The sequence below is a fragment of the Anser brachyrhynchus genome, assembly GCF_964034855.1.
Source record: "Anser brachyrhynchus genome assembly, chromosome: 5".
Lineage (NCBI taxonomy): Eukaryota > Metazoa > Chordata > Aves > Anseriformes > Anatidae > Anser > Anser brachyrhynchus.
The window spans coordinates 62329146-62342430 of record NC_137699.1 but is presented as its reverse complement, the minus strand read 5'-3'; the positions used below and the strand labels follow the sequence as shown (position 1 = coordinate 62342430).

General features: G+C 48.6%; 1 protein-coding gene across 2 annotated transcripts; it reads left to right on the top strand.

Annotated features, from left to right (window-relative positions):
• The first annotated feature begins 578 nt into the window (after positions 1-578).
• On the top strand, positions 579-11846 carry MAPK1IP1L (mitogen-activated protein kinase 1 interacting protein 1 like). Of its 2 annotated transcripts, none has more exons than XM_080593824.1 (4): positions 579-709; positions 7452-7479; positions 8009-8722; positions 9192-11846. In XM_080593824.1, the coding sequence occupies exons 2-4, from the start codon at positions 7456-7458 to the stop codon at positions 9201-9203; spliced, it is 750 nt and encodes a 249-aa protein (XP_080449950.1). In that variant the 5' UTR covers positions 579-709; positions 7452-7455; the 3' UTR covers positions 9204-11846. The 2 variants fall into 2 exon arrangements, with proteins under 2 accessions (XP_080449950.1, XP_080449951.1); XM_080593825.1 differs by having other exon boundaries at positions 587-705.
• The last annotated feature ends 1439 nt before the right edge of the window (positions 11847-13285 follow it).

Here is a 13285-nt window from a genome sequence, read left to right as displayed (position 1 = left end):
TTGAGGAGTGCAAATAGATGCACGTGGGCAAGGGGAGTGGATGGGACATGAACAGCAATGTGGGCCCAAGACTCCACTTAATTTAACGGAGTTATCCCTGTATGCAAACGCTTGCCGGATTAGTGTCATAGCTCGGAGGGGCAGGGCAGGAAAACTCCACATTATATTTAGCAGCCCTTAACCACGAGGGCGTGAGGCATGCGGGCAAAGGTAGCGCTCGGAGACAACCCGCAGCGCCTCTGGGCGTGCCGGGGAGCATCGGGCGGGCACGAAACGTGGAAACGGGCCATTTTGTGGAAGGGCCATTTTGTGCAGAGCCCAAACACGGCCGGAGGGCAGCGGGCGGGCCGGGGGGGAGCCGTGTGGGGGCTCCTCGCCCTCAGGGGCGGCGGCCGTTGGGCGCCTCCTGTCAGGAGAGCGGCGGGAAGGCGTCACGTGACCGCGGGGCGGTGCGAAAAGGCGGGAAGAGGGGGGGAAAGGGAAGGGGGAGGGGCGCGTGAGGGGGCGTGGCCGCGCGCGCGCAGGGCGGGAGGGGGCGCGAGGGCATAAAGGAGGGCGTGGCCGAGCGCGAGGCTCTTCCGGGAGGCGGGGGCGCGTGACGCAGTTTCCGCTTCCGCCTGGGCGTGAGGGGGTGGCGGTGGTGCTGCGGGGCCGCCGCCTGCTGCCTCCGCTCCGCTCCGGCCTGCGCCGCGCCGCGCCCCGCCGGCAGGTACCGGGATGGGGGGGGCGGGCTCGGGACAGCCCCCGGCTCTGACCCGTCGGGGCCCGGGCCCCGGGGCGAGGTGGGGCTGGTGGTGCCGGGCCCTGCCTCGGGCTGCGCGGCGGGGTGGGGGGGGTCGGTCAGGGGCGGTGTGCGGGGGGGGGGCTGGGGTTTGGTTCGCGGTTCGTAAATGGGCGTGCGTGGTTCGTAAATAGCCCTTTGTGTCAAACGCTTCTCCTTAAAGAAAGTCTCGGAGTCGGTATTCCGTTGCGAGAAGTGAATTTTCGCGGGTGTTGCTGTTTTTTAAGGGGGTGACTCAGTGACTCGATGGGAGAGCCAGCGCCCGGCAGTATCGACCAGCACGTTTCCTGGAGAGGGAGCTATTCATCTGGCAGGTCTCCGCTGGGAGAGAGAGCTTGTTGTGAGGTGGATGCCTCAGGAAACGGTGATGACCTGGGGGTGTTTGTTCAGCCTTCTTGTCAGTAGGTGTAAGAAACAAGAGTGCTTCCTTTTCAGTCAAAACAAAAATGGCACGCCCTGAAGGCTCACTCCCCTAGACCAGTGAGTGATGCACAAATGAATGCTAAATGTCAAGCCAGTCCTATAAAGCACCTTAGATACTTTTGGAACTGAAGTTCATTCCAGCATGTCTTAGCAGTGCCAAGTCAGGAAGCCAAAGGTGCCAGCTGTGGAGTGAGGTTGTATCCCAAAAAGCAGTTACCTGGAGAAAAAAAAAACACTCTGTAACGGAGCAGAAAGGCGTGTGGCTTTGTCTGTCACTGGAACGTGACACGCGGGTCTGATGTTGCTTTAAAAGCAGTGCAGTTGAGGAGGATGCTTGATAGTTAGGGTCAGCCTGTCTCATCCAACCAAAATGGTGATATTTTGTGGGTAAATTGTGTTGATAGGAGGAGGGTTCAGGTGTTCCTTAAATAGCCTTTACAGGTCATTCAGGAAGCCTTCCGAAGAATTGATAACGGGAAGCTAGTAAGGCTAGAAATGAATGAAACATCCTTCTGGAATCACAAGGATTATGTGATGTAGATGGGCTGCATGGCTCCGAAGGAAGTTCAGAGGCAGCTGTGGAAGATCTGTTGTAGCTCCTGTGAGCCGCTGGACTAACATCTGCAAGGTGCCTGGGGCAGGGAGGTGCGGACAGGAGTCGTCTGTGGCAGTTCTCGGCTGGCCTCCTCCCACAGCTGGCAGGCGCGCAGCCCCCCGAGAAGCGATGCGTGTTTGCTGCTTTCAGGGCCGTCTGTGGGGTAGCGGCTGTCAGAAGCGATCAGGTCGTGTCTTGGTGGGGAGGCAGCTGGGAAAGTGAGCGGTCCATCACGGGTGGCAAACGGGACCGGATTCCAGTTCCTTACGGCCGTGTGGTGCACGGGTCCCGGCAGCTGAGGGGGCCTCTTCTGGAGAATTGCTTTCTCTGGCAGTCGGTGGCTTAGAGCGTGTGCCAGCACGCGTCGTCGTTGTTCTTGACTAAATCTGTTTTGGAAATCTGAAAACTAAAAATCCGCCTTCTGCCCTCTTCCGTCAAAGCAGACGTGGAAGAAGCAGAAATCACCACATCTAGAGGAGCTGCTAACAACTAACTGTTGTTTTTTCTCTTCAGTCTGTTCGTGAATTACGTTTATCCCCCAAATAAACCCTGTAGGGCAGAGCAAAGAGTCGCACGGTACGCAAGTGCTTCCGAAGAGGCCTTAAAGACGGGAAAGGACAGCTATAAAATGCTGATTCTTAACGCCTGAAGGTAGAAGCTGCAGAAATTTGCATATTTCCGAAAACATTCAGAAGCTGTCAAAGATTTGGCCCCTTCCATTTTATCTGTGTCGCTGTGTCGGGTGGTTAGGCTTATGTGGGCAGCGATCTCGTTGGGGATGGGGTTGTGCTGGAGGCATTAGTCATGTTACGGTGACAAAAGAGCCTCGTCGCTGGCGGAGCCGTGCCACCCAGTGGAAATGCAGCCGAGCCTGTTGCATCCAGGAGGCTTTTTTTTTTTCTGTGTTTGAAAGATGATCTTGGAGACGGGAACTAAATCTGTCACAGCGAGCCTTCGGAAAATGCCATGCGGTTGTAAAATTGGGAAAGCTTGGAAGAGACTTAGCAAGAGGAGGAAAAAGGGTTTTGGACAGCTCTGGTGGGGGCCACTGGGGACCAGCGGTGGAGAAAAGCCAGGGAGGGCGAGAGCATGGGAAAAAATGCTTCTGCATCCCTCGGCTTCGGTTGGGCTGGATGCGAGCGGGGAGGATTTATAGCCGCTAAAACATCGCGGCGCCGTTCTGTTGTGGAAGCCGAAGGATTTAGTGCGCCGCGCGGAGCATCGCGCTTCCAGGAGCGGGGTTTTCACAGACCTCTCTGAAAACCACCGCGTATTTCAGTCAGTCCTGGATGCTGGTGGTGGAATTAGCCCGCTGGGGCTGCGTTAGGGGCACTTCTCAACCGTTTTGCAGCCTAGAGCCCAACAGACTCCCTCGTCTCGCCTGCTGGTGGTTAATTCCTCCGGGAGCTCCTGCGTGCCCCAGAGGCCTCGGGCCCTGGGCTGAAGGCGTCTTCTCTGTATAGTTCCTGTGTAGGTGCAGTGGAAGTCCTCCTTGCCATGCTTCCTTTCACTCTCCAGGGTAAAGGATGAGAGAGATCCTGTGCCTCTTTGCTTTTTTTTTTTCCCCTCACTGCCTGGAGACGTTGGTCATCTCGCTTCAGCTTCCCGCTTGTGGCCATGTGTGCTCTCGGGGTGCTGCTGGCAGGCTCTGTGCCTCTGGAAGGCAGAGGATGTTTGCAGGGGCGGCGGCCTTCAGAAACAAAGGAAATCCTCTTTCTCAGCGCAGTGGACGCAAGCAGGGCTTCAGCTTTAACGCTGCCAGTTCTGTAGTCCTTCCGCGCCCTGCCAAATTACTTCAACTCCTCGAGCCCTCCTTCTATTCGCTCCTTCTTCCCCACAGCCCCGGGAAAGAATAATTTGAAATGGAGTTCAAATGCGCCAGGATAGTGATATAAAAGTATCTGCTACAAGCCCTGGCGTTCTCTGCGCACACCGGTGCTTGTGTGGTGCTCTTCCAGGAAAGCTTCAAGAGAAAACGAAAGTCCGTTTGCTAACCCCGCCAGCTCTGAAAATCTAGGCAACGAAATGTATCAGCATTTTTTTTCTGACAATCGTGAGCCCACGGGAGCTCTGAAAGGGACCACGCTGGAGGTCCTCTACCCAACAGCGTCTGATTTCTCATCGTTTGTGAGCACGGGAATGCCTCGGGCAGTGCCGCAAATAAACCTGCTCTCTCTGCGAGGCTGGGATTGCAACTGGGAGCTGTGCAACCTAACCAGAATATGGATTGTGGATTGAAGCACAGATCGGCTCGTGTGGTGCCTGAAGGGGTCCAACAGGAGCAATTCCTTATTAAATGAAGGTGGCGGCACGCAGATTAAACAGATGTTTAAAAAATGTCCCCGGAGTAGGCCGGGCTGTCTGCAGAAGGATCCTTGACATGCTTGGCACGGGCCCCGTCGTGCCAAATGTTGCCAACAAATGTTGCTCTAGCCTGCCTGCCAAAGGAAGAGAGCCACGCAGCCTCGTTACGGGCTGCGCTTAGCGGCAGGTTCGTTCCGAACAGTCATGCAGCAGAATTGTTTCCTTAATTTTCATGGCCCAGAAATATTTTGGGATTAGCAGCTGATAAATATTGGGGACGGCTGGTGTTTTGTGGGCAGGCCTCTTTCTGCTGTAGCCATCCGCCACTTTGGCTTCATTTCCTACGGACTGTCACTTCTGTCACGGGATCTTCTTCTGAGTTACCCCCTCGGTCTGTTCCCTCAGCTCCTCCTCCTCTCCCTGGCAGCACGTGCCCTGACTTTCTCTGCGGGCTATTTGCAGTCTCTTGTATGTTTTTCAGTTGGATTTACCCATCCCATCTCCTCTGCCTCAAAAAGGACGGTTCTCTTGGCCCGTCCTGGTGCTGCTTTCCGTTAACCAGCTCTTTTGCATATGAATACAAGTACGCGCACATCTTTGTTAAAAAAGTTATTTTTGTACTTGGCTCCAGATTACTGATTTTTCTGTATTTTGTGGGCTATATCAAATAGCTTCGTGTCTAGGCAAATGGAGCTACAGTGCCACTGAAAAGCGAGGATCACTTTCTGTTCGTTTGCTAGTTCTTGTAACGAACCACGGCAACATTTTTAACACGAGTGGTGTCTGTTGAAGAGAAAGGGGCTTCTTCTGGTGGGTGCCTCAAGCAGCTGAGCTCGTGAAAGGAGCAGAGCACATTTTCCTGGTGATTTTTCAGTTGGTTCCTCAACTCGAAACAAATGGCTGCTGATCTGAACCGATTAAATACAAAGATACAGGTATTTGTACGTAAGGGAGGGAGCTATTGCTGTTGTAAGCCGGTGTTAGAGCCTTAACGAGCCTTTGTTTTCCTGCAGGCAGCCACTGGCTTCCACCAGGGCAGTGACTGGAAGTAAATGCGCATTTCTTAAAAGGTTTATCGAAGTTCCTAGGTATAACCTGGGGATTTCACCGTTTCCACAGGGGTTTGGTTGTGTGGTATGATCACAAATAACTTGGGGAATGAGATGAACGGAATCTTGTTGATAGGAAGGCGTTCAAGAAAGTGAGGCTTAGGTAATAAAATGGCAGATGTAATTCAGCGTAGAGAAATGTGATATGATTCAGAGTCGACGGCTGCATTGTATTTATTCAAATATAAAACGATGGGCTGACCCTCACCGCTGAAGAATGAAGCAGTGCTGCAGAAGTCAGCTGAGCAGCGAACAAAAAGCAGATCAAGTGTTAAGAAGTATTAGAAAGGAAATAGAGGACAAACCCGAACATAATTATGGAGCTGTATAAATCAGTGCTGCTCCCACACTTTGAATTCTGTGCGGTTCTTTCTTGACATTCATCTCCGAGGATAAAAAAAGAATCGGAGAAACCTCAAAGAGAAGCAGTGAGAATAATCAAAGAGATGGAGTGGGTGCTGCACGAGGGGTCAGGGAAATGAACTACATCTCTTCCCGGAGAAGGAGCAACTAAAAGAAAATGGGGAGAAATGTACAGAATAATGAGCAGCATGGGCAGGGTGGGTGAGAATGGACTTAACGCCTTCTGAAGATACAAGACTGAAGGAGCATCACCTGAAACTGGGAGGATCCGGCTTTAGGACAGAAAAGGGAGGCGCCTCTTTGTGTAACACACAGCAGCCAGATGGAGTTTCTCCTCAAAAGATGTTGCAAGTACAAGGAGAAAGCTAAACGGGTTTGTGGAAGCGATGTTTTGAGTTTTATTCCATAGAAGCTGCCTGTAACTTAGGAAGTCTGAGCTCAGTAAGTCTGGGCTTAGAATAGCTGAAGAGTTGGGCTGTTGTGCCTGTTGTCCTTCTTCCCTTTTAGTTGCTGTTGAAGATGAAAGCAATGTGGAGAAAATGGCCCCTTGTTCAGGCCACTGCTGTCCTAAGATTAGAATATTCTCTAGATTGTAAATAAATAAATAAATACAGTTGTAGGGAAGACCCTAGTTATATGCACAAGATTTGCATTACATCATTTGAAATTTAGTGGGAATTTATAAACCCGTTCGCCAGGGGCTGTCTGTACAGACCTCAGCCCCTGAGATGGGTCAGTGGTAAAAGTCAGGTTTTCACCATCTCTAACCTATTCACAAGAATTGTTTTTTTATGGATTCAGCTAGGCAGGAGTAATTGTGCAGCCCTGGAACGGGCTGCCCGGGGAAGCGGCTGACTCACCACCCCGGGAGGTATTCAGAAGACGTGGTTGTGGCGCTTAGGGATTAGTGGTAGACTCAGCACCGCTAGGTTAACGGCTGGTCATGATGATCTTGGAGGTCTTTTCCAACCTAAACAACCCTGTGAGTCTGTATTTTGCCTTCTCCGCTTATGTTCCTGGTTCCACACCCTCCCCATAGACCTTCTGGTTGCAGTTCCACCTGCTCTTGGTCATCCTTTTAAGATTTCTTCGCCTCTAGTCGGTACCTGTCAGTCGAACCGAACGTGACATTGGATTTGTGACGGCTGCCTTTTGCTATGGCTAATAAAGATCAGCAGAGTCGGTCGGTTTTCGTCACGGTGAAGCGTTGGAAGGCTCGAGGTGAAGTTGGTGCCTTCATGATAGCACACAACTCCTTGGTCTCTATTTTCGACGCTTCCCAAGTGCTGAGAGGTTAGCAATCAGGCACACACTAACAACGCCTTCGCTGCCTCTACGTTCCGCTGAGGCTGGCTCGCTGCAGGCAGTGGAAGTAAATAGACGCATCTACTATCTTTAGTGTGTCTCAAATCCATAGATAGCTCTTCTGCTTCCGAAAATAAGGTCTGAATGGGGGTGTCATCACGGTTAATTTTAGGGGCATTGACTTCACCTGCAGGCAGCCTGCCAGAGCTTCGGAGTCCCAGTTTAGAAAATACCAGGAACACGTCACAGGCATCGCTGGGTAGGCTGCCTGGTTGGTATTGTAGAACGAATGTACGGATTCAATATTTTTTTTCTTGGCATTGTGGCCCTTTTACTTTGCGTCGGTCCCATTTTGAGCTGAGACAGGCGGAGGCTGAAGTTTTGGTTTTTCATGAGACCTGTAGCTGGTGTCTGTGTGGACCCGAGTCACTGAGATAGAGCTGTTGCTGAGAAGCGCTGCCATTGGACATCTGTTACAGTTTGAATGAGACAAATGTGGAATTTCGTAGGAACTCTTGCTTGGTGTACTTTATTTTCAAGAAATTTCACTTTGTATTACCTTACTTTTCAGCAAAATGTCTGGAACTGATGATTTTTCGGTAAGTAATGTTTTCTCCTTCCTGAAGATCTGCCAGTTTTTATTTCATTCTAAAAGTTAAGACACTTCTCCAAGAAGGAGAGCTTACAGCTGAGCTTATTTTCCTGCTATTGCAGTAATAGTGCTTTCCTCTTTAGCAGATGTAACAATCTGTGAATTTTATGTGTATAAATCTGCTGCGGGCCTCGTCTCCTCTGCTGTGGTCCTAACAAAGGAGCTGTATTTTAATGGTGTCAGAATAGCAATAATGGAACCTTAGGAAAGTCTTTTTTGGGTTTGTCCTGGAATTGCTTATTGCTGCGTGTGGCAGCTTACCTTTTATCTGTGGCTCTAGAGCTGTGGCATGTCAGAATGCCCTTCCTTCTCCTTCAATGGCAGAAGCTGCGCAGAAGGGAACGCAGCCACCTCTGCAGCACCAAGTAGCTCTTTTCTCCCGCTTTGGCAACCCAAACACGTGCATAGCGGGTGAACGTGTGCAACTGACGCGCCCGGTAGGCGCTTTGCACCCTCACTAACGCTTTATCTCTTAGTTGGCAGATGCTTTACCAGATCAGTCGCCTGCTAAAACCTCCAAAGTGAGCAGCACGAAGCCCGGCCAGCAGCCTGGTCAGCCGCCGCAGGGCTGGCCAGCGTCGAACCCCTGGAACAACCCGAGCGCTCCCCCTGCGGGGCCAGCCGGACTGCCGCCAAACACGTCCGCTTCCAGCGTGCCCTTCGGACCTCCGCCAACAGGAATGTATCCTTCAATGCCCCCTGGACCGCCTGCTCCATTTCCTCCTCCTCCTACCGGACCCTCTTGCCCTCCTCCCGGAGGTCCATATCCGCCCCCAACTGTGCCAGGTCCTGTCCCACCAGGGCAGTATCCTCCACCAAGCATGCCCTTTCCAGAGCTTCCAAGACCTTACGGTGGTCCAACAGAGCCAGCTGCACCTCCGGCTCCTGTTGGGCCCTGGGGATCCATGCCCTCTGGAGCATGGGGACCAACAATGGGAGGGCAGTATCCTGCACCTAGCATGCCATATCCACCCCCAGGGCCATATTCTGCTCCTACCCAGACTCCAGGGGCTGCGCCAACAGTACCATGGGGTACGGTCCCGCCCGGAACGTGGGGACCTTCACCGCCAGGTCCGTTTCCTCCACCCACAGGATCATACCCGGCTCCAGGACTATATCCTACGCCCCCTAATCCTTTTCAAGTGCCATCTGGTCCTGCTGGTGCTCCGTCAATGCCTGGTGGTCCCCATGTGAGTATTTAATTTTTTTTTGGCTTGAATTACGTAAACCTGTAAACTTTTAAGCATGGAAATGCAGTAGCATAAGACCTATTAATGCAGGTAAGGACTTGGAGCGTGCCTGTCTCCTCTGTGTAGTCAGAGGAATAACAGCCAGTTTTCTTCTTAAATGCTTAACTATATACGCCAGAATGGTCAAATTATATCAAGTTGGGGTGTGTCTAAGCACTACGCTGTAGCGGTCTTCCACTACTTGGAAAGCCTTCTCTAAAAGACAAAATATTGTGGAGAAGGCTTGTAATAATTTTCGGAAATAGAAAATGTACTAGTCTGTGTTCTAGAGAGATCACTTCTAGGGCACATAGCTAGGGAATAACAAATTGTAAAGATACATTCTTAGTTTAAAAACCAAATGATTGTAATTGTGGATTAACTGCTTTGTGAAAACCCTCTATTGATGATGACTTATTGTCTCTTGCAGCCTTACCGTTGAATACATTCTGGGCAACAAAGTACTGTAGCTTTCCACCTTCATCCACTACTTACAGAGATTTTTACAGTTTTTGTTTCAGTAATGTTTGGGGCTATGAAGAATACTTGCCTCTTGTATGTGCATTTGAGGTATGAAGGAGCAATTTGCATAAGTTTAACTTGCTCATATGCTAGCGTAACTGTTTGGTTTAACAAAACGAGTGTCAAAGAGCAGAAATAACAATAAATGCGTGGTTCTTACTTTGGCAAATACTCCTGGGAAAAATGGGAGTTGCCAAGTAAGGATTGTAAAGAATCAGGCCCAAGGACTTAAAAATTCCTAAATTTCCATGAACGCTTTAAGTCTTGTTGCCAGACTTGTGCTGGTTATTGAATGGATGGATAGTCATATCTTGTCAATTTTCAGGTTATTCTAAAATGTCAATAAAGAGTATTTCAAGATTTTTGTCAAGAAATCTGATTTTTGAACATGCTACAGTAATTCAAACTAAAGAGACAGAGCGTGTGAACTTGAAGGCTTTCTCAGCATTTTGTATATACTCAAAACAATTGCTCAGTCCGGGACTACGGGAGAGAAGATCCGCATTTGAAATACTTGGTCTGGCTTGTCAGCACACTGTTCATGTTCACAAACAGGCATTTATGTGCAAGCGAAATAACCTGGATGTGCAGTTAACTTTGAATCAACCAATGTGAGTTTCGTGCATGCAAATGAGGACATCATCTTGCCAATTCTCATTCTGTGGTGGTTGGAAGTTTGGCTTGGTCGATGTAAAGAGAAATCGATTCCCACTTAGGTACTTCCCCGTTTCTAACCCGGGTTCTAGTCATTTAAAATTTGCCTGCCGGGTTGTGTAAACCCAGCAGATGTTTTCAGAGTCCCTGGACACTCAACTTGAGCTTAAAGGATCAAAAAACCAGTCTGGCAATTCCCTTCCTGGCAGTTTTTGGCTTGGCATTTAGTTGTGTCAGCTACAAAGATCCTTTGTGCCATACTTATTGCCACAGCTGGGAACGAGCAGGTCTCCTGGGGGGCTCCACTGAACGTGGTAATGGAGAAAAGTCCTCTGTTCTCAGCTCGGTGTCTGCATACCTCACTGGGTAAGCGTAATCTGGGAGTGATTGAATGTCTAGAAGCCTGTGCACTGCTGTGTAGCTGCCCCTCCTCTCGAGGGGCGCTGCAGTAAGTTTTTATATTCTTGCCATATCCGTGCAAAGAGCATGCTGGGGGTTCACTGCAACGCGAGTGTAGCGTTACCAAGGCGCAGCCACGTGTCAGTGAGGAGCTCTGGGAATCTTCGTGGTACTTCATAGCCTAGATTTGACCATGGATGGTTTGTTTTCTCCCCAGCTGGGGAGATCCTAACTTAGCCTCTGTAGGTAGAATTAGGAACATATTTTGCTTAACATGGTAGCTCATTAGGGAGTCTTTGTGTCGTGGAACTGTGAAAGCAAGTTAATTCTCTTCCCATACCTTATCATGGCTTCCTGCATGCATAGGATGGACTTCTTAAAAACAAGTGGGGTGACCTGGTGGTGATGCTTGTTAGTTGTCTTAGCCTTTACGGCAAAGTTCTGCAATATTTTTTTGCAGAGGGAAGCAGTCAGCCGTGGCTGTTTTAAACTGTCATGAAAATTAATAGCAAAGGTACATGTATTTGTAAATTATTTTAGGGAGACACTACTGGAACTGAACCAAAACGCTTAACATTTCAGCTTAAAACCTAGCGTCTGTAACCCTAGGAATTGGAACCAAAAGAGCAAGGCTTTATTAACCTTAAATAAGCCCCCTTTGCCTCCCAAACAACAGGCTTGGCTTTGATCTTGGCAAGACTGATTAAAAATAAACACGGTAGAACACTGCCTACATTTGCTCAAGTGCTTTTTTTTTTTGATACCTCCAGCCTTAGGTGATAAATCGATGTAGTGAAAAAACAGTTACTCCAAACGAATGGGTGATGGTGGCAGCACTCCCTTTTAAAATTGCACTTGTCACGTGTCTGTGCAGGGAATGGGAAGAGGTAGGAAAGGATTAAGCAAATGTAGCAAGTACTGACTTTCGGAAAGGGGATTTGTGAAAGTAACTAGACTTCTAGGTTCTTCCTGAGGTAGACAGGATTTATTACTGGAACATTTAGGCTAAAATTCAGTATATATGGGATGTTTTTCAATGTATATTCGTATTTCTTGAGGTCATGAAAACCGTTTCATAACCCCTTTGTTTTTGTGAGCAAAGTTCTTTGCATAGCAGTGAAAAGGGTATACCTGTTAATCTATTGTGTAAAAACTCCAGTTGTCACTATATACCGTGTAGTAACTTTATCACATGTTATGTCAAGTGTGAGCAACTTCTGGCCTGAAGCTTTTGCAATGGAATTTGTACATTTCTATGCATCACTTGAGTTAACTTGCTGAGAAGTTTGTTTTGACTTGTGCTTTGAGATCGACATACTGCATTTGTTTACAATATGAAATATAAGCAATCACATCTTTAAAGTATAGATTATCACCTGCTGCTGTATTTTCTTTAGAGGAAACAAATATTGCTGTATGATAGTGAGAAGCTATAAATACAGGATTTGATATTTTTTTGAAAATGCCGTCACTTTTGTATAAGATTAGACATTAAACGTATTTTCAAGACTGTCGTGTTTACTGTTTTTCAATTACAGCTTTTGACATGCTTGTGTAGACGTTTGCCTTGAATGGATAGTAAAACCAGGACATCCTTGATTTGCAAAGACTGAATATAAAATCAGAATTATTTGACTTCTGTGTTTTTTCCTCTTCCTTTTGTGATTTATTTTTTTTGCAGCCTGCTCATAAAGTGCATTAAGTGTGGGTGTGAACATTGCTGTGTTGTACCACGTAGGCCTCAGTTATTGCCAGCTCATAAACCCTCTTGTTAATGGGGGGAGAAACCGATCTTGCCTGTTCTAGAGGAGTGTTCCCCCCCCCCCGCCCCCAGTGCTGGTCAATGCCTATGCTTGATTGACCACGTGGATGCGGTAAGTATCCTGCAAACCAGTGTTTTCCTATGCTCGTCAGGAGTTTAATGGGAAAGGGTGGATAAATGTCTGAGAAACTCTGAGGCTTGGCAGTGGTAACTGCGAAGTTTGGGCATAACTGCACCCACATTCTTTGTAGTGGGCTGCAGAAGAGCTCACAAGCAGCTGGCCGGCACTTCTACCTTTGCGCCTTCAGCTGTTCAGGAAGGTAAAGATGGCAGCAGTGAAAAGGGGAAACAAAAAAGCCTTAGCTTGAAGTGAATAAAGATTTGAGAACAAGTTACTCTTGGATTATGTGCACCAAATAAGGTCCTAGGACCTGTTAATAAAACAGTACAGTGCGTGGGCCAGTGCTTTGTCCTAAGTGTTCAGCTGGGGGATTGCCCACTCCGCATGATTCTTCAAATGGAAATCCTCTTCCACTGGTAGAGGTGATGATGTGAATATGCTGATCCAATTCTGTTAATTACTTATTGCCCTGTGGACCCTGAAAACTTTACTTGAATTCTGAGGGCGACATCTGACGGGTGGTACTTAACCACGTAACTCTTAGGGGCGTGTTTACATCTGCAGACACCCATGCTAACTTCTCAGAAGCGGTACGGGTGTGCATCTACCATGTAGGATGTCCTTGTTCCAGTCTGCCCTGGTGAAGCAGAAGGGTGAGCTTTCTCCAGGCAAGTTCAGACCCATTTCTGTGCACAGGCATTGATCGCTGACCAGCCTGTTTGAAAACCTCTGAACCACCAGCCTTGTGCGCAGCTGATAGGAAGGTTGTGCTTAGCCTCTGCACAGCAAGGGCTCTAACACAAAAGTTTTCATATATATTTTCATAACTGGCTTTCTTATTAAGCACAATTCCATACATTTCTTCAATTCTACATGTTTCAAACAGCCATTAGATATAAGATTACTGCTAATGTGATCTGACAAATGAAGAAGAGCAAGTTTCAACTTCTATATAAGCTTTCAACCAGTATGTGCTGCAAGATTAGCAGACGCTATTAGATGAGTGTAGTTAATGCCTATCCTTGAGACATCTGGAGAAAACACAGGCGGGCTTGGATCCAGCACT

Bases quoted from the DNA above. Each gene is read 5' to 3' on its own strand.
- MAPK1IP1L (XM_080593824.1), top strand. From the start codon at position 7,456: ATGTCTGGAACTGATGATTTTTCG. The intron at 7,480-8,008 runs GTAAGTAATGTT...TTTATCTCTTAG, and splicing joins CTGGAACTGATGATTTTTCG to TTGGCAGATGCTTTACCAGA.